Below are 21,539 nucleotides of genomic sequence, written 5' to 3'. Positions count from 1 at the left end.
ATTGCTGTGAACATTTCCTGAGTGATTACATGACTGAGGCCTCGTGCCCGGAATCCTGAGAGGCTTGTTAAAAATCTAAAAAATAAAATTGTTAAGGTTTGTACCCAAAAGAGGTGTTGTGCCTAATCACGTAACAATCAGATCTCTCATGGACAAATGACACAGTAATAATCAGTTCATGATTTAGCTAAAATAAAGCCCAAATTCTCATGGAGCTTGTGGTGGACTGAAAGATTTTGAAACTCATGGAAGATTGGTGCAATTAACAAACCACTTACCGCAGATAAAATTTAAAGTAGAAATCAATAAATCATTATCAAGAGCCCTGTAAGAATTTTTTGTCAGTGCCTTCAGAATCCTCCTGCAGAGAATAAAATTCCTTTGCTTATGAGGAGCCATTCCAGTTTAAGGAAGAAATGAAAGTAATGGTAAAACAAAAACCTTGGTGGGACTGAGAGGGCTGCAGACAACCCCACCACAGGCCATTGACTCAAACTGAACAGATATGCAGGCCAGGATTTAGAGGGTTTGGGGGTTCTTTTAACCTCAGGGTGATTAATCCTTAGAATTTATTTCTCTTCTCCAGACCACACCGTCTCTGCATGGTTTTGAGCACAGAGCAAATGCTTCCCTAAGGGAGGTGTTCTCCTTCACTCAGTTCCTCCCCAAGGGTTCGAAACTGACACCCCCAAAAATTGTTCTGGTCGTGAAACATTGCTCTTTCCCCTTCCCAGCTGCACTGTGGCAGCACCACAGACACTCACAACAACGTGGGTTTTCTATCATGGGCACCAGGGAAGGCGCTCAGCAAAGTCCTGCAAGAGGAAAATATCTGCAGTTTGGATTTTTCGGCTGTGCAGTGGCGAAATTACCCAGATGAAAGTGAAATCCTTGCAGTGCATTGGTCTGTGGTGAAACCTGAGTGGCAGCACAGCAATTCTGGCAAAGTGCTCCTGGGGAAAACAGAGCCCTTTAATCAGAGGTAATGACGGTGCAGACCTGCTGCAGGGGCAGGCTGACCATTTCTGTGGGGAGAGAAGAGCTGGAGTTTTTAATGATTTGAGGTCAGACTTCACAAAACCAGCTTTGATGAGGATCTTTCCTTACTTTGGGGCCATTCCAGTCAGACTCTCTGCAAATGAATATTTTTAAAATGTTTGTTTTGAAGCAATGCACTGCTTCAAAGTCATGCTACTCTTTGAAGAATGGACCACACTCCCCACCACCCAAATGACATTGTTTCTTGTCAAATAGATTGTTTTTATTCATTTTGTGCCCTCGTTTTGTAAAAACTGTTTTTGCTGAGCTGCGCACCGTGTTTTTGTGCGGTTTTTGTGCAGCTTTTGCACAGTTTTTGTGCAGTTTTTGTGCAGTTTTTGTGCAGTTTTTGTGGCACTGCCTGGGCTGCAGGACATTCTCAGGACTAGAGCCCACCCGTGTGGCCAAAGCTGAGAGCAGGAGCCACAGCCCTGGGCTGGAAAGGGTCACACTCCCTTTCCCACTGTTATGAATAAGAAGCTTGACTAGGCCAATATTCCAGCAGCAATCAATTTATTAATTAATTAGTATGGTAAAGAATGAGCAACACAGCGCTGGGCACTGTGGGGGAATTTTTCCCTCCCACTGCACACCGATAGTTGAGGCTTGCAGGTGTTTATAGGGGTACTCATCAGCTTTCTCAGCTGTTTCTAGTCTAATTTTTACTCATCAGCAGTTTCTATTCCCGATTTTTACGTCACAATTCTATACACTACTGTGGTTTAGTTTTTCTCAGGGTGCATCCCAAAAGGATTATCCCAGATAGTGGTGGTCCGGTTTCTGAAAGAAGAAAAACAAATCCCATCTGGTGAAGTCCAGCTCTTCAGATGTGGGTCCACCTTTTGATTGCAGAGACTGTAAATCTCATAAAATGAGATTAATATATCTCATAGTGGCGTCCAGCTTCCCTTGGTTGAAACCATAGATCCTTGAGATGATGTTCATCTTCCTTTCTCAAGCTGTTTTTCTCTGCTTCAATAAGGCATGAGATAAGAATATTTCCTTTATATATATTCCAAAGCTGTAGTTTCAACGACACAAGTAATATTCTACAATTATACTTCCAAAGGTTATTATTGCAGAGCTTTTTATGTATTAAATGCAAGCAAAAAGCAACATCTTTAACACCTCAATTCCAATGCTCCTAAATCAACCAGAGTTAATTGCAAACAAAAGGTAGGTTCAAAGGCCTTTTTCCATGAGTTACTTTCCTCAGTTATTATTACAATTCACAACTGCCCCATGGTGGGTCTGCATACATATCACAATCACACATACACACATTGCCTGTACGTACCTGACACCAAACACAGCTTTGTATTTCACACCACGGCACCCCAGGTGATGTTTTCCTTGTCCCTTCACCTTCCCCTGGGCACCAGACTGTCACAAACTGGCAATTCCCTGCTGCCATCAGCAGGCTGCACCTTCCACTGTCAGGAGAGATGTGTTGTTGGCTGTGATGGTGCTCACAGGGGTCTTATGCTGAAGGGAGAGACGAGGATTTGACTCCATGTTTCAGAAGGTTGATTTATTATTTTGTGATATATATTACGTTAAAACTTTACTAAAAGAATAGAAGAAAGGATTTCGTCAGAAGGCCGCCTAAGAATAGAAAAAGAAGGAATGATAACAAACGCTTGTGTCTCAGTCCAAGCCAGCTGACTGTGATTGGCCATTAATTAGAAACAACCACATGAGACCAATCACAGATGCACCTGTTGCATTCCACAGCAGCAGATAACCATTGTTTGCATTTTGTTCCTGAGGCCTCTCAGCTTCTCAGGAGGAAAGAATCCTAGGGAAAGGATTTTCATGAAAAGATGTCTGTGACAGTTAACCACTGTGCTGTATTTATTTTTTAATCCTGTTTTACCCTGTTTTATGTTTTTTTAGGTAGACAACCTGCGCAGTCTGTGGCGTCTCCAGTGTGGGAGGCTTCTGAGAGCTGCCAGAGAAGTGTCTGTCAGGTAAAGCAGGGCCTCCTGAGGGCCAGGGATGAACCTGCAGCCACAGGGGACACACCTGGGCTCTGGGGCATTGCGGAGTGATAAATCAATCTCAGCTGTGGGGATTAAAGCCCAGCGAGAATCAGAGTGAGGAGGGCTCCTCAGCTCCCTCAGCAGCACAGCCACAGCCTCCCACACAAAGCCTGCCCCCTCTGGCTCACCAAGGAGGTCTCTGTGCCTTTTTGGAAAGAGACCCTTCCCTCCAGGGCTCACCTCTCCCTTTTCCCAGGTGTTCCCTCTCCGTGTCTGCTGACAGGTTCTGGTTTGTGCTGGCACCCTGTGTCCCACAGCGCACCTCAGCAGAGCTCGGGGGGCACAGGCCGAGCCCCTGCAACCTCCTCACCTTTCCTCTGGAGGTTATGCCACACTCCTCAAAGCATTTGATTGTATCTCCAGTGAGCAAATTCCCAATGATTTCCTTACAGATTTGGGTTGGAGCTGCTCTGGGGATTCTCCGGGTCACAATTAACCCTGCTGTGCCTCACACTCCTTCCCAAACACAGCCTGCGCCCGATTCCTCTGATTTAATCACACGTGCAGACCATATTTGTCCCCTGCACAACACAGGGCTCAGAAACTCCCCAAAAACTCCACGCTGGTGGGTGCCTGGGGCTGCTCAAGTCACGGTATCATCATATCATACATCATAAATCTGCGCAGGGATTCTGATACGGCTGGCAGTTTTCAGGACGGGTTCTGACTGCCAGCCAGCTCCTGGCAATGGTGAAACAGAGCTACGAACACACAGAGCTGTTGTGACAGCACACACGGCGCCTCACAGGTGTGACAACAATGGTTCTGCGCCGATTAGTCATCAGGAAATATTTCCAGAGTGTGGGATGAGGGTGCTATGCTGTGAAAAGGCGCAAGAACCATCTGCCGAACACACGGGAAAGAAGTCATCAGAAAAACCTCCACCAGAAACCTCTCACTTGATCTTGATGTACAGCCAAACACGCTCATACTGCGTTTTGGGAGGGAAAATCCTGTTGCAGTCACAAAAGCCTGTCCTGAAGCTCACCTAAACAAACTCCCAGATCCAGGGAGAATCTTTCCGTGAAAAATACTGAAATTTCTGTCAATCAATCAGCACCTTTCTCTGGAAATGCAGTTATATTAACTGGATACTGTGTTCCAAAGGCATGGAGGAGACAGAATAAAAAGATTCTGGTAAAAAATTGCCAAAAAATTGAAGCACAACAGAGGACACGAAACAAATTACTCCAAACTTGGAACACATCGTGTCACTCATCTCACAAATGTGACTGGCATAGAAAGAAAATACTGGCTTGCAACATAAAAATATGCAAGCACAAATGAAAATATAGAACCAAAATAGAACTAAAAATATGCAAGCACAAAAAGAAGAACTTTTTACTAAGTGAGAAGGTAAAGGTGCAACGTTGCATCTGTCTGGGCAAGAGAGAGAAAGAAGTAAAGGGTTTGGGTGTCACTAACCCAAATCTACAAGAAAATTATTGGGAATTTGCTCACTAAAAATAAAATCAAATGCTTTGAGGAGTTTAGTATAACCTCCGAAAGAATGGTGAAGAGGTTGCATAAAAAATAACACTTGGAAAAACTTTTGGAAAAACAACTGAAACAGCAGATCGTGGGAGAAATGTCATGGGTTTCTTGCAAATCTTCCATGCTCATTTCCCAAAGGCGATTCACCAGAGTCCAGCTTGAAGAAAAAGCTCCTGTCAGCTACACAAATTAGAATTTAGATACATAGAATTTTCCTTTATTTGGTCAGGAGTTGTATCTTCCTAAGGAGATCACATCCACCAGCAATCCTCATCCAAATCTGATTCCTGTAAGGAAAAACACTCCCTGCCTCCTTCAGACCCCCACATGCCAATATATAATATAATGTAATATAATATAATATAATATAATATAATATAATATAATATAATATAATATAATATAATATAATATAATATAATATAATATAATATAATTAATATAATACAACATAACATTATAATTATATACTAAGACTATACTAAAAGAAAAGATAAAAGATACATCAGAAAGCTAGCAAAAGAAAAGAATGGAATGATTCATAAAATCTTGTTAATAATAAAATCTGACATGTCAATTTCCTGGCCAGCCTTAGAGCTCAGGCACAGTCCCAGCAGGACCCAGCAGGACAAATATAAGTTATAGAGCAAATTTACATGTGCAAATCCCCAAATTTCTCTGAGCACCCCAGTGCAGCAGGAGCTGCTAAGGGAGATGAGTTTGCTGAGCTTTTTTGGGGTGAGGTGGGGGTGCTGCTGCAGTGCTGGAGCTGAGAGAAACAAGGTTCACTCTAAAATTTTTAAAAGTTTAATAAGTTGTAAAAGGGACTTTTGCAGCCCTGGGTGCATGGCAGCTGCCAGAGGCACACAGTTAACTGCAACAATTTTTCTTACATGCCTTTTCATTGTATTGAATGAAATACAATTTTATTATATATGTTAAATACATATTTATGAGGATTATACATATTCAAACATTCCTTTGAGTTCACATGTTCTGGGAATTCTTTTGCTTGGTCTGACTCTTGAAAGTGCATGTTGCACTGCAGATGAAATTGATAAATTTCATTTCCTCACAAGTTCCCCTGTTCTGTGATTTGACAGCTCTTGATAGCTGAAGGGCCAGTGGTAAATTTCTCTTTGCATTCTTCCAATGTTTATTTACTTGGTTCTTTTCAATGTTATCTTACCATACAGATAAAATACTCCACCAGTACATTAAATCAACATTAGATATTTCACACAATTATCCAAAATATTCTCAGCATTGTCAGTTTGTGACACAAACAAAGGCATTAACTACTTCTACAACAGTTAATGTTATAATACACAGCACAGAGTCTCTATTTTGATATTTTGAGAGAGCCTAAACCACAATATATTTATCACACTAAAACATATAATCCACACAGGATTAACAAATTACATTACATCAAGAGCAGATAAAAAATTATTACAAACTGTTATAAATGAATTAGCCAATCTGATTAATGAGGAAAATATATTCCATAATTAAAATACAATTGTAAAAAGGCCACAAGCACAGCTCAGACCAGGCTAACAGATTTGGGTGGGACAGGTGGGGCACTTCGGCTCCTCTGCTCTGTACATGACACAGACACAGCTCTCACAAAGTCTTTTTTATACATTTCTAAGCTCCAAGGGTTGCCAGGGAGGGTTTCTTGCTTTCCTATCATTGATCCTATCCTTTTAGTATATTCATGTAGTTTTCCCTTTCTTGCTGCTGCTCTTGCTGAGAGTTTCCCGAAACTGGTAAATTATTCACTTTGTTAGAGGTAAATAATTGCTAAATAACTCACTTTGTTAGAGGAAATTCTCCTGCAATATCCATTCTAGGAGACACACATTTATCTCATGGATGATGCATATCGGATGCATATTGCTGGGATTTGGTCAAAGAAATAATCCTCTGGAATCAAAATTTCTGGAGATGAATATTGCTGGGCTGGGATTTTGGTGCATATCACTGTAATCTCACTGTAATCAGAGGGAATTTCCCAAAACCCTCCTTTGGCATGCCAGGGTTTCCATCAGGTGAGATTACTGTAGCCTCAGCATGAATTTGTACACGTCATCTGTGCTGGTGTTCGCAGGGGTCCCAGGATGAGGGAAGAGATTAAAATCTCGACTCCATGTTTCAGAAGGCTGATTTATTATTCTATTATATTCTATTATATTACACTACATTACATTACATTACATTATATACTAAGACTATACTAAAAGAGAAAAGAGACATCAGAGAGTTATCAAACAAAATAACAGAATGACCATAAAATCTTTCAATCTCGTTAATAATAAAATCTGACTTCTCACAGCCTCGACACAGGTGGCTGTCATTGGTCATCAAATAAAAACAATTTCGCGTGCTAAGTAAACAATTCTCCAGATCACATTCTAGAGCAGCAAAACATGGAGAAGCTGAAGCTCCCCAGCTTCTCAAGAGAAAAGATCCTGGCAGAATCATTTTTTGTAAAATATATTGTTTTGGGAAGGCAGTAGTCTGCTAAGGAAGGCAGGAGCCTCTCCTGAAATGGAGACTGTAAACCCTCCCCATCCCTCCCAATCGCTATAAATTTTAAATTAAGGGGCTCTCAGGCAAAAATATGAGAGCAGGAAATAACAGTTCTTTAATAGGAAAGAAAAGGAAAAAAAAGGATAAAATGAACAATGCAGTACACTAGAACAACACTGCCAGAGTCAGAACCCAACCTGACACCCAGTGGGTCAGGGTGTTGGTGGCAGTCCCATTGGAAATGTGGCTCAGCCCTCCTGCAGTGTCAGGGCTGGTTCTGTTGGAGCAGGGGGATCTGTAGAGAAGGATGTATTCCTCCTCTGAAGATCCAGTGGGAGGAGAGACAGCTGCTGTTCCTCTGGGGAATCCCATGGAGAAAGCCGTGCTGGTGTCTCAAAAACCTCTGGATTATATCTGGGCAGCAATGCTTGGCTCCTCCCTCTGGATTATATCTGGGTAGCAATGCTTGGCTCCTCCCCCTGGGTTATATCTGGGTAGCAATGCTTGGCTCCTCCCTGTGGATTATATCTGGGTAGCAATGCTTGGCTCCTCCCCCTGGGTTATATCTGGGTAGCAATGCTCGGCTCCTCCCTCTGGGTTATATCTGGGTAGCAATGCTTGGCTCCTCCCTGTGGATTATATCTGGGTAGCAATGCTTGGCTCCTCCCCCTGGATTATATCTGGGTAGCAATGCTTGGCTCCTCCCTCTGGATTATATCTGGGTAGCAATGCTTGGCTCCTCCCCCTGGGTTATATCTGGGTAGCAATGCTTGGCTCCTCCCCTGGGCGGAGCATCTCCCAGTGGGATGTTACAGTTCTTATCAGCCATGCAGTGACATTCAATAGTCTGTTATCAGCAACAGCCCCTCCCGAGGGAGGTGTGAACGTGGTCACTCAAAGAGAGAGATAAGGCAAACTGCCCACCTGACAAAGGTGATCTGCCGTACAGATGGGAATGGAAAACACCTTGCATTGCAATCTGGAACATATGTCTGTGCAACCACCTATGACCCAAACCACACCACAGTAAAATAACACCCAGAAGCCCTCACAACTCTCCGGGAGCGGTTCCCGGCCGTGCTGACCGTGTCTGTGCTCCTTGCAGAGAGGAATGGCTGGCACCTTCTGCCGTCTGCTGGCGGGGCGCGCGGCGCCCGCGCTGTTCGCCGCCGCGGGCACGGGCGTGCTGGCCACGGGCTACCTGCTGGGCCAGCACAACTCCGTCAGCGCCGCCGTGCAGGAGAAGAGGAAGCTCTTCCCCCCCAGGTAAGCAGCACAGGTGGGCACGGACGGGGTGCCACCACACAGCCCCCCAGCCGCGGGTGTGGGATGCAGAGCTGGCCCTGCTGACAGCACCTCTGAAACAAACACGGGCAGGAGATTTTTCTCCTTGTTCTCCTTGTATTCATTTTTATTTAAAGCAATCAGCTCGGGTGGGGAGAACCACGCTCACGCCACCGCTGCCCCCAGGAGGGACTCCTCCTGACCAGGGGGCAAAGCCTCACTCCTCTTCCTCCCAGGAGGAAGAGTGCAGCTTTGTCCCATGGTCTGTGAGCACAGTTGGAGGTTCCATCCTCATGAAAGCATAGGAATAAAACCTTGTTCTTTTAGTTTGGCCTTCAGGGTCCTGCCTCTAGCCAAGGTCCTCGTGGCAAGGGGCAAAAAAGGTCTCAGCATCTCTGCAGGCTCTGGGTGTTGTTCATCACATCCAGACATCACTTTGATTCGTCAATTTTGTGTAGGCCTGCTGTTTTAGGGGTTTTTGGTTAGGTTTGGTGAGGAGTCTCTCCCGCTGCATGCTGGATCCAGTGTCATTTTCATGTTGACTCGATGCCCTTCCCCTCCACCTGTTTTGTGGAGAAAACAAAAAGTACTCCACAACTTTGTGAAAGTTGTAAAGCCGGTATGTTTATTACAGCGCTGGACACATGTGGGAATTGTTCCCCTAAAATGACACGTACCTCTGGGAACTTCAGGTCCCTTTTTATCCTCCTCTCAAATACATCTGCATACAGTTTCACAATAGGTTCATACATATTCATTTTTATGGATTTTGCGTGACATTTGCCGCTAGTTTATTTTGTCAGAAAGAATTCCGAGGTCAGGCTGACTGGCCCTTACAGCAGTCCCTGTCTCTCTCTATCATCTTCTGTCTCCTCCCCATTATCTCTGTCCTTCACTGAGCTTAGGCCTTGAAGTCGGGCTAAATAACTACAATTTCTAACCACAGACTCAACTCAAAAATGTACATTTCACCTAAATTAAAATGGATTTCTATCCTGGAAAATTTTCACTTTGCCTCACACTGTCTGGGTGCCATCTCCTAGGAAGCAGCAGGGTGTCACTTGACAAAAGGCGTAATTCTTAACCAGATATCATCAACAACAGGTAGTTAACGAAAACGACAGTCATTACAATAACAAACAGTTAGAACTCCACCCTGGCAGCAATCCGCCCAACCTGTGAACTCTGCAACCTTTAAAAAAAAATAGGCAGTTTTTTGTACTTATAACAACCTCCAGGTCCAGGTGGCTCCAGCCTGCCCGGGATGTGGGGATGCCTTGGAGTGGCTGCCTGGAACAGAGGCAAGATCAAGATAATAAAGTGGGTATTTACCAAAGGCCTTCAAAAGGAACACCTTGGGCTGTCAGAAGCCTCCCAGAGGCTGCACCCAAAATGGATTTTAAAAAATGGTCACAAATTTTTCACACAATTATTCGTTTGGTCCATTTGCATTTCAGGGGTTAATCCTCCAATTACATCTTCAGGTAATGAAGTCATTTACCCCCCAACTCATTTTTGCTTATACTTTCAGGGCCTGAGGCTTCAGGCCCAGAGGAATTGTTTTGTCTGATTAAAATGTGAAGACACTAATTCACACTCTATATGGAGCTCAGAGTTATACCCTAAAGCAGCACAGGATTTGAAAAATACAAAAGCTACAATCCTAAGGCATCACTGAGATAATATCAGCTCTCAACAAATGCCCCCAAACTAACCAAAACCAACACTGCTGAACGACAACAAGCTCAATATATGCCTCGAGTTTAGTACTATATCATTACATTTAAGTCATCACCAACCAACAGCTTTGCAGGTTCAACTATTGGATCTGCTGATTGTATCGACCCTGCTACAGGAAAATGTGAAAATACTTTCTCCATGCAAGCAGTAATAATGCCTTGTGTTACTGCTGTACTGGAAATACTCCTAATTCTGTTACAAACTGACTGGCTGATGGTTAGAAATTAATTACAGGCCTTTTTCTCTGTAGATTGACTTTGCCAAAGGTAATGTGGATCATGCTCTGACAGACTTATTTTGTTATTTAAGTAATTTATACAATCCTAGCTAAAATATATTCTTAGAGAAGCACCACAGTTGTACATAAAGAAAATCACTGCCAGTACAAGGTAGCTGGGGACTGACAGAGTTGAAAAATCCCTTGCTGAAGCCTAACATCTTTATTTTCCCTGGCTTCATTCACCCTGCAGCTTTCTGGAAATAATAATACCAAATTAAACCAAACCCTGATATTTCAGAAGAGGCATTGCCCAGCGGGCAGGTCACACTCTGATCTCCACAAGGCTGTGAGAGCACCTGGGGCTGTGAACTACAGAGCACCTCTTCATCTGAACTTAAATCTCTGTCTGGCTGAACAAATCAGTGCTGGGGCTCTTTCCTGCCTGGCTGAGATGTGCCAGTGGGGCTCGGTGCCCTCTCTTTGTGCCCCATTTCCCTGATGGCCCCACAGCACAAAGCACAGAACAATGCAGGGTATGCTCAGCACCGGCACCTTCCTTCCCTCTGAAAACCCAATGCAGCAAGCAGACCAAGGATAATCACACTTTCAGCTTCACAAAGTGCCCAGGGTGATGTCACAATCTGTCCTTACAAATGGGATTCGTGATGGTTGCTTCATTGATCTCAGAGTGCAAAAACCGACACTACACAGGGGTTTGTAGTGATAATCAAAATCAGATGCACCTTTATTGAATGACCACAGCAAACACGTTAAGGGGAATGGGGGGGAAAGGGTAAAAGTAGGGAAAAGAGAGGAAGGAAGATAAAGGAAGGCATATAGCTACGAAATGTAGAACAACAAAGCCCTTCGAAGTCCAGTCAATGAAGTTTGTCTAGTCATGTCAGGGGAGATCTCAAAGACACTGCTCAAGCCTTTATAGGCTCTTTATAGTCAGCAGTCGGTAAGAACCATTGTCTTCTTGGTCCAATGGCCTCACCTGCAGGCAAACGTCTGGCTTTGGTCAGGTTGGCTCCCCCACACACCTCACCAGGTGAGGGGTTTCAGTCCCAGTCTTTGGGAGGAGGGGGACCTTCTCCATTTAGGGGTTTCATGTCTCAGTCCTTGAGGGAGACGCTTCTCTTATCTCAGTCTGTCTGTCACGGTGGTTGTAAAACACATGAAGGGTCTTATGTGGGGACCACCAAAAGTTACCCCAGAAAAGTCCAACCAGGCCGAAAGGTAGGGAAATTCCAGGCTTTTGTTGCCAAAAGCAGGTGCAGGGGAAGAGCAAGGTGCCCCTTCTCCTTTCACTGGATTTAGTGTTGCATACAGCAAACACACCTGCAAACAGTAGCTTGGCAGGCCAGAAGCTCTGCTCAGGCCTCAGGATCTTGGCGAACAACCATCTCCAGCAAAGCCAGGATTCCCACCAGGGCCTCTGTGGTGGTCCCAGTTTCTGTCCTTTCACAGATCGTGAGGCAGATGAGAGAAACTTCGGACAGAGACTCACAGGTGCCTGTCCAGGGCACACAGTAATGCCTTGGTGTTGGAAAAATACCAATATAGCTGGATGGGATGTGCCTTGGCTGGTCTGGCCCTTGCTGCTTGACCAAACATGGCAGCTGTGGTGTTTCACCCACAGACACCTTTGGCTGCTGGGTGTGTGGTGTTTCACCCACAGACACCTTTGGCTGTGCAATGTGTGGTGTTTTACCCACAGACACCTTTGGCTGTGCAATGTGTGGTGTTTCACCCCACAGACACCTTTGGCTGCTGGGTGTGTGGTGTTTCACCCCACAGACACCTTTGGCTGTGCAATGTGTGGTGTTTCACCCACAGACACCTTTGGCTGGTGGGTGTGTGGTGTTTCACCCCACAGACACCTTTGGCTGCTGGGTGTGTGGTGTTTCACCCACAGACACCTTTGGCTGTGCAATGTGTGGTGTTTCACCCCACAGACACCTTTGGCTGTGCAATGTGTGGTGTTTCACCCACAGACACCTTTGGCTGTGCAATGTGTGGTGTTTTACCCCACAGACACCTTTGGCTGGTGGGTGTGTGGTGTTTCACCCCACAGACACCTTTGGCTGGTGGGTGCTGCAGCTGAGCACAGGGAGACAAGTCCAGGCTTGAGGAGCTCAGGTTTCCCTTGCTGGAGAAGCTTTAAGGGGATGGTGAAGGAAAGGAGTCGGTTCTGATGGAGGGTTTGGATGCAGAGCTTTTTTCTGGCCCACAGGCCTCCGAGTGCAGCAGCTCCTCCAACAGAACTCCCTGGGCCCGCGGTTGCTGCTCCTTTAACCCCGGGCAGAGGGGCAGGGAAGGGGCCGGGAGCCACCAAGCAGGGACAGGAGGGGAGGGACAAAGGGACAAAGGACACCTGGGTGGCCCAATGTCCTTCAGGGATGGAGGGCATCTTCGGAATTCAACGCCCTTCTGGAATGCCAGGAGGGACAGACAGTGCTGGGAGGGGAAAGGAGAGGCTGACACACCTGGGGAAAGAATCTTCATGGAGAAACCCGGGGTGTGTGAGGCAAACCATGGCATCACACTGTCCTGTGCTCTGTCCCTGCAGTGCTGACTACCCTGACCTGCGCAAGCACAACAACTGCATGGCCGAGTGCCTGACCCCGGCCATCTACTCCCGCCTCAGGGACAAGATGACCCCCAATGGGTACACCCTGGACCAGTGCATCCAGACCGGGGTGGACAACCCTGGCCACCCCTTCATCAAGACCGTGGGCATGGTGGCTGGGGACGAGGAGTCCTATGAGGTGAGAGGATTCTGTGGGACTGGCCGGGCCTGTGCTTGTGGTGTCATTCCCATCACAGATTCCCAGGATGGAGCATGTTCCTAAGACAGGTTGTGTCCCTGAGGGCCTGGGGGCAGGCTTGTTTTCCCTATTTCTCCCTACTTTTCAACATTAGAAAAAGCAGGAACATGTGGTATTACCACAGGTGCCCCCTCTGCTGTAGCTGAAGGTAATAAAATGTACCTGTTTGGCAGCAGCTGCTACCTGCCTCCAGCAGCTCTCCTCCTTCCTGAAACTAAACCAAATTTATGGGAAAACTGTCCAACTCTGAGGCACACCAAATGAACCTAATGTGGAAATCACATTGTGAAGCAGCAGAGGCAGAAGCAAGCAGAAATGTCTTCTGGGCAGTGCCAGGCATCACTTTGGATATGAGGAATGCTGAAGGCAAACAGCATCAGGGCGGACAGGTCATTGAGCTCTGCAATGAGAAGTGGAAAACAAAAGAAAGATCTCATTGTTACTGACCCTATGGTCTGCTTCCTTGCTGCCTGTTCCTCTGCAGCCTCGCCCGTGTCCTGTGAGGGGGGCCTGGGACATTTGCCACTCCAGACTCGCTGGGTTTGGGGTGCCTGTGCAGATGTGCCACTGCTGCTCCCCTGCAGGGGCTCTGTTGGGGCACACCTGAGCCCAGGGGCTCAAACCACAGCTGCCCCCACAGCAGGGAAGACTCAGGGCACTCCTGCATGGCTTAGAGCCAAGAGCCAAGAGGCTGGGGGGCTCTGGGTGTGTGTTCTGGTTGGCAATGCACCCCAAACCCCAGCCTGGCTGCTGGGTCCCTGTCTGTGGTGACTGCAGACAGGAACCTCTGCCAGCCTGCAGCTGCTCTGAGGATGTTCCTGTGATGCTGCAGACTCTCTCTATATTCTCTTGCCTCCTCAGGTGTTTGCTGAGATTTTTGATCCTGTCATTAAAGCCAGGCACAACGGCTACGACCCACGGACAATGAGGCATCACACGGACCTGGATGCATCCAAGGTAGGACTGAAATACAACAATGAGACAGGAAAGGCTCTGAGATGCTTATTCCAGTGCTGGTGCTGTGTGCAACAATACTTTCATTTTTTCTTGATCTAGCCGTGGATACCCAGTTTTAAGTTTAAGGAAATTGGGATGCCAGTCATGGCCCTGTCAGCTGCATCCCTTTTTCTCAGCAGGGAATTCCTTTGTTCGACCTCTTCACATCCAGCTTGTCTGCATGACATGCTGGGTGTCAGGTCAATATATTTTATTTCTTCTTGTGTCTCCATCCTGCTCTTTCACATCCTCTGATAAGGGTTTGGTATGTCCTCCTTAAATTTAACATGGTATTCCCTAGTTGTCCTCCAGTGCTCTGGTTTGTGTCACAGTTTTATATATAATATAATATATATAATATCACTTGGACAGGTTGGTCAGCGGATGGTCTTACACTGTTTTTAGTTACACAACAGCCTTTTTTACATCCGATGTTTTGCTAAGGTCTATAACACAGTGTTGGAATGCCAGGCTCTTCCTTGCACCAAGGTCAGGGTGAATAATACTCAGGAAATGTTGCTTTTGCAGTCTCACTCTGAAGTTTACTATCCTTATCTATTACAAACTCACAAGATGTGAGCTCTCCCTAAAAAGTCCAGAAAGTGCCCCAAAATGGTGTCTGTTCAAGGCTACTTAAGTCCCAGTTACCTAATAATAATAATAATAATAATAATGAAAATTACCCAATAAACAGTTGACATCCATATTATTTATGCTTCTAACCCAGCTGTGATCACTCAAAACCCACAATGCAGATATCTTTCACCCTGTTAGAGAAAACCATCCAGATTCATGAAGAGGAAGGACGAAGAAGGTGCAAAAAAGATAGCTAGTCCACACCCAAAATTCTCCATCTTGGCTCCGGTATACTAAAACCTCAAATCTAAGTCTTTTCACCCTCTGAGATCCCACATTTCTAATCAACTACACACCTGTGCTATTAATCAGTTTTGGAAGCCTTTTCACAGCCTCAGGTCAAATGCAGTGTTCCCTTGTGGGTCTGTGCCTTTCAGCACAGAAAATTTAAAATTCTCAGCATCCAGGGTTCCAACAACACAGAACATTCCTCACACTATTATTTCCATGAGAAATACATAGATATTGTTATAGCTGCATATTATATGGTTGGCTCTTCACAGATATTAAAATGAATACTATATGTATTATGTTGGAAAGTTATGCTGTATCAATCTCTTTTAAGTAGTGCTGTATTACTCTCTTTTTAGTAGTGCGGTAAATATACTTTTTAGACTATAGCATAATATTAAAATAGAAACTATGTGATGTTTGTAACTAGCTCAAGGAATGGAAACGATAACCAAGAAATTCTTTGCATTTTCCTAACTGGTAGAGATAACAAAACCAGACACCAAGATCCCAAGAAAAGAATTATTGCCTCCTTATTGGGAAAGCTCAGACTTTGAGGAACCAAGAAGGTTGATTTACAAGATGGGGGGGAAGCTGAAATTAAGCAGAAATACCCTGTTTTGAAAGGAATGTTTGAATCATGTATGAGATACATGAATATGCCAAAGGCTATAGCTTTTAAGGGGTAATCCTTTGTTAGCAAGGTGTGCTCTGTGGCAGAGTACCAGGCACCCTGACATGCGTAATTCTTTACTTTTTATTGTCTCTTACTGTCCTAATTTTTATTACTATTTTCATTACTGCTTTCATTACTATTAAACTTATAAAATTTTAACACAAGTTAATTTCGTTTTTCCCAGATATTGTACTCATTACACTACTATTTCCACGAGCCACACAGTGCACACTTAAACTGACAGATTATATTTTTCACACAAACATGCACATAAAAAAAGGTTATAATTGATACTATCTCTAAGGAGTTATAATCACTAACAACATGCATAGGCCAATACATGTTATGAATGAGGACCCTATATGTCTAATGTAATAAACGACAAAATTAAAATTTAGGAGCAATTTTGATTGAGCAGCAATTTTATATAAAACAATATAAATATAAATATAAAACAATATAAACAAATATAATCAAGCAGAAAGATACAAAAAGACATTTGGCAGTGGTTTGGATAAAACATAAGCAAAACTGAACAACCTTTGAACAACCCCTCAGGCTGCACATGTGCCCCAAGTCTTGTGTCATAGAAGCCACCTTTATATTCCAAAAATAAGCCTTATTATTTCATAGATACCTGGAATCATCCCAATTTTGTCCATTTCAAGGCCGACTAATTATCCCAAGGTCTATTTCGTTTGGGATGTTATTTATCTCAAACTACATCCTGCCTCCTATTTTTCCATGAACATCTGTTTCATGACACTAATTCCATCTCCTTTTCCTCTATTCCTTTTTGATTGTATTTGCCAGGAATGATGAATCTGACTCCATGTTCTCAGAAGGCTAATTTATTATTTTAAGATACTGTATAATATTAAAGAATACTGAACTATACTATACTAAAGAATACAGAAAGGATACTTACAGAATGCTAAAAAGATAACAATGGAAACTCGTGACTCTCTCCAGAGTCCCGACACAGCTTGGCCCTGGTTGGCCAAAGAGTGAAAACAACTCCCAGCAGAATCCAATGGAACAGTCACCTGTGGGTAAACAATCTCCAAACACATTCCAAAGGGGCAAAACACAGGAGAAGCAAATGAGATAATATTGTTTTCTTTTGCTCTGAGGCTTCTCAGCTTCCCAGGAGAAAAACCCTGGGTGGAGGGTGTCACTATAGGACACGAAATAACACAACACACACACACTGCTGTTCTCAAGGCAAAAAAGGGAAGTTTAATTCTGACTCCAACATTTACAGATTTCCAAAAGTGGCAGTGGATTGGAGGACGACAGTGCTACTCCTCCAATGACACTGGACAAACCAACAGTCCATCAAATTTCTCCTTCTCCATAAAAGAACGCAAAACAATATGTTATTTACATAAAGTGCGCAAGAAAGTTCATTACAAGAATGTAAACATCAGAGGGCTTAGAAAAATCAGGGTGACAGAGGGGATTTTTTCAGAAAATGCGAACGCCCCACTTTTAAACAAATATTTCTAAAACACATAACCCATATAGTTACAATGGTTAGCAAGAATCACACTAGTTTATCACACACATAAACTACTATTGGGTCGTTTTCCACTGCGGATTTATCACACACATGTTATGTTTGCCCAATTATCCCATCATTCAAAAAACCAAAAAATATTAAAGGTAGCAGCAATTTCAATTGAATAGCTTAGAATATCTAAAATCGGATACGCTTGAAATGTTGACAATAGAATTTGGTTAAAATAAGGGATAATTTGGTTCCAATAATAGCGCATAAGCAAAGAAAATACCGCGTGGGGTATGGAGCGCAGTGTCTTTGGAGCCCTGCCACCTCACATATGAGCTTGTCAAGCAAAAATTCCCCCTTTTGTGCCATGTGTCAATGCCATCTCCTCCCATTTTCGATTCGTCACACTTCCACCTCTGCCCCTCATCACCACCTTTGCCACGCATGCTCCACCACTGGTTTTGGTGGTCACACCACTCTTTGGGGGTCGTCACTGATGAAGGCCTCTCCTCTTCCTCGATGTCCTTTAATTCACCCTTGGCTTACACATGTGCATCAAGCTATTATAATGTAAGCCAAAACTAACATAATATAAGATAATATTATATTTAAGCATCAAAGCAATAAATCTCATATAATTAACATTTTCCTGGGACCCAACCAAATTTTCCTTTCTTTCTGTTAATTTTTAGTAACTGTTATCCCTTGCTTCTTCCTGCCTTGAACATCGCAGGAAAAGGGGTGGGGGGGGGGGGTGGTGTATGTGTGTGGAACGCCCTCCTCTCCCTTTCTTTCTTGGCATTACACCTTTTAACTATTCAATTATTTCCAAATATTGATTACTGTATCAACATTGATTACTGTTTCAATTTTGTCAGCACGAAGTTTTTCACAGAAAGAGTGGTAAAACACTGGAATCGTCTACCTAGGGAGGTGGTGGAGTCACCATCCCTCGATGTGTTTAAGGAAAGACTGGATGTGGCATTGGTGCCATGATCTAGTTGAAGTGTTAGAACACGGGTTGGACTCGATGATCTTAAATGTGTCTTCCAACCTAAAAATTACGTGATTCTGTGATTCTGCGATACCTATTTACCACGTAACTGATACAGCCACAACGATCAGCGCAAATCACACTGGTTTATCACGCACATCAACGCGAAAGCCAATACCGTCGGGTCGTTTTCCACCGCGGACTTATCACATGCATAAATCCAGAAGCCAATGCCACCGTTGTGGTTGTTTTTCCCCCCTCCAGATCACGCACGGGCAGTTCGACGAGCGCTACGTGCTGTCGTCGCGGGTGCGCACGGGGCGCAGCATCCGCGGGCTGAGCCTGCCGCCCGCGTGCAGCCGCGCCGAGCGCCGCGAGGTGGAGAACGTCGTGGTCACCGCGCTCTCCGGCCTGCGCGGCGACCTGTCCGGCAAGTACTACAGCCTCACCAGCATGACCGAGCGCGAGCAGCAGCAGCTCATCGATGTAAGTCCGCCGGCATAGGATTGACGGGGGTGGCACGGTCGGGATGGATGGGGATGAGAGATCTCTGAGGCCAGGTCAGGAATTTGGGGGTTATTGCACAGGGCCTGGGCGCAGGGCCCTGCTGGGATTTGGGGGTTATTGCTCAGGGCCTGGGTGCAGGCCCTGCTGGGAGCTGCAGCCACAGCTCGGACCAGGCCCCAAAGAGGGAGAGAGGTAAAGGGAGAGAAGGCAAGAATGGGGTAAAAAGAGAATGGGAGCGTTAAAGAGAGGATCAGAGGGCAAGGTTCCCGTTACAGTACAATAAATCTTTTCCTGGGCTTGGAATTTGGGGTTTATTGCAAAGGGCCTGGGCGCAGGGCCCTGCTGGGAGCTGCAGCCACAGCTCAGAGCAGGCCCCAGAGAAAAGAGGGGTAGAGAGGATGAGAGGGTAAGAGAGTAAAAGGGTAAGAGAGTATAAGGCGTAAGAGCATAAGAGGCAAGAGCTAAGAGACAAGAGGTTAAGAGACAAGAGGTAAGAGTAAGAGTAAGAGTAGGAAAGCGAGGTTCCCGTTACAATACCATAAATCATCTCCTGTGTTGAATATTCTGATTCTCACTGACCAATCTAGTCCAAGATACAAATCCTACAGCATTTCCATACAGCCTGTAAGAATCATTACATTACCATCCTGTGTTACATGTTAAACCCTACAAACTCCTCTTTGGGCCCTTCTGCCAAGCTGCAGGGTCTGCTCTGACCCTTGGGCCTGTCTGCAGGCAATAGGAGATTCCATCAATAGGAGATTACTTTTAACGGCCACACCATTGTTTTCCCATTGTCCAGTAACTGAGGTATCTCAAAGCTTGCTAACATTTCCACTTCACTTATAGTTTCTATATTCCCAAAATCTTTTGCCAGGCAATCATATTTGTAAGGCTTTCCTGTTTCATCTTCCCCAACACGCCAGCAGCGCCTGCGTAGGCTCCGGTTTAGTTCAATCTCTGCTTTGCCCGTGGGCGCACACTGCCCGGCAGGTTATCAGCATCATTAACCTGTGCCTAATGGGCTGTCAAGGTTTGTAATTTAGCAAGCCACCCAGGGTCTGTATTTCTGTTAAGTACACCACTGTGCGGGTCTGAGGCGTGGATTTATATGCCAGAGAGTGAGGCCTGTGTCAAATCAAATCCACGTGGCTGCTGCCACCTCTGTGGACAAGTAAAGAGATAAATTCAGGACCTTTCCTTGGTCATCTCCTTGAGCAAACTGTGATACTTTCTGTATTTATGATTCTAACTAAAAGTATTGCACTGAGATAGGTTTCACATGGGATCTCTATTCCATTCTGTGGCAGTGGGGGGCTTTGCTTGTGATTTCTCTACATCAAAATGACGCTAATTCTAATTTGCCAGAACTTGGCTGTAATTTCATAAGTGAACACTACACAAATTCTAATTTCCCAAAAGTAGCGGTAGCCTATTGCACCCAGGTGACCTTTTCCCAGCCCTGTCATTGTGCTCAGGGAACTCTGAAGGACCAGGCCCATAACAAGAGTTTTCACTGTCACACAGATGGAAAGACAAGGATTTCACCATGGATTTTGTCACAGCATGTAACGTGTCAAACAAAGCTTGTATGTGCATTTTAAGTGTCCAAAGGAGTGGCTGTACCCTCTTAGCTATACTCATGGCACATTATTCCATAACATCAACCAAAGGGGAGCTGATGAAGTAACTTAACTATTTATAACCCTGGAACCAGGTGTCTGGATTAACCAGGAGTTAAGAATTTATGTAAGATCAGTATTGAATATCCGTGGTGATATGTTTATTAACAAGATGTTGATGACCTGTTGCAGGTTTTATTTTCAGCAGGAGACAGCTCTTCAGGATGTAGAGGTTGAAAGGGGAATGTGGAAAATGTAATTCCTTCATGATTTAAGGCTAAATCCTGTGGGAAGTGGAATAGGCTTCACTGATGCAGCATTTTATCTCGTTTTCTTTTGTTTCGTGATTGATAACACAAATTTGTAGAGCTCAGACACTGATGTTGTGGCCTGAGATTCATTCCTCACCTCACAGCAGTGCTCACCCCTGCAGCAGCTCAGACCTGGCCCCTCTGTGGGATCAGGCTTCCTGCCAGCCTGCAAAGGCACCATCTCAGCCCTGCAAGAGCAGGGTTTATTTCAGTGAGATGAATCAGGGCTACTTGAATTGCACTCGGCACAGAAGGCATTCGGCGTTTTGCAGATTTGGGCCATATGCTCATGAGGAAAAGTGACATCTCTTTTCTTGCAAAAAAAGGGGGGTTTTTGTTTCCAGGAAAGTGTCAAGTGGAGCAATCTGAGGAAGGGAATTTGGTGTCCCTTTGAAGAACAGAGAGAACTCTACACCTTTTCTTCCTGCACGGTTGGGGTTCTGCATGCATCGTGTCCATTGCAAAGCATTCAAAGACGAAAACCTAAGTGAAATGAGGAAAATAATTATTTCATTCTTCATTAAGGGAAAAATTAACTAAAGCACATCAAAGTGTCTACCACGTCATATGCCTTCTGGATAGATTGCCTCACTATTTCTAGTTAAGCTCTAGGTTTAAAAAAAAAGGAATAAAATCAACAACACTGCCAGCAAAAAGCCCTCGATATTTGATATGGCAGTGTTGAAGGAATTAAGAAATACTAGTTTTTTTGGCACACACATGAAAATCAATATAAAATACGTATTTTCTTGGCGGGGGGGGTGGAACCCAAAGCAAATTGTTTTAAAAGTTCTAAACTATTAGGCATGGGGCAAGCTGGTGGCACAGCATGTGCTACATTTATTAAGTCACAAACAGCATCTCTGTTAAGG

General features: G+C 44.6%; 1 protein-coding gene and 1 long non-coding RNA gene across 2 annotated transcripts in view; both read left to right on the top strand.

Annotated features, from left to right (window-relative positions):
- The window catches only part of CKMT2 (creatine kinase, mitochondrial 2), a 33,711-nt gene that overhangs the window by 2,701 nt on the left and 9,471 nt on the right, over positions 1 to 21,539 (top strand). The window contains exons 2-6 of the mRNA XM_074532633.1: positions 2,935 to 3,008; positions 8,215 to 8,375; positions 12,926 to 13,124; positions 14,046 to 14,141; positions 18,492 to 18,713. Coding sequence (XP_074388734.1) covers positions 8,221 to 8,375; positions 12,926 to 13,124; positions 14,046 to 14,141; positions 18,492 to 18,713 — 672 coding nt within the window. The 5' untranslated portion in view covers positions 2,935 to 3,008; positions 8,215 to 8,220. The remainder of the gene's footprint in view (positions 1 to 2,934; positions 3,009 to 8,214; positions 8,376 to 12,925; positions 13,125 to 14,045; positions 14,142 to 18,491; positions 18,714 to 21,539) is intronic.
- Positions 18,711 to 20,115, top strand: LOC141727056 (uncharacterized). Its single transcript, XR_012578040.1, has 2 exons — positions 18,711 to 18,828; positions 18,873 to 20,115. It is a non-coding gene; the product is annotated as an uncharacterized LOC141727056 (long non-coding RNA).

This window comes from Zonotrichia albicollis, chromosome Z, assembly GCF_047830755.1.
Source record: "Zonotrichia albicollis isolate bZonAlb1 chromosome Z, bZonAlb1.hap1, whole genome shotgun sequence".
In the NCBI taxonomy this organism is placed as follows: Eukaryota; Metazoa; Chordata; class Aves; order Passeriformes; family Passerellidae; genus Zonotrichia; species Zonotrichia albicollis.
This window is presented reverse-complemented; position numbering and strand designations above follow the sequence as displayed.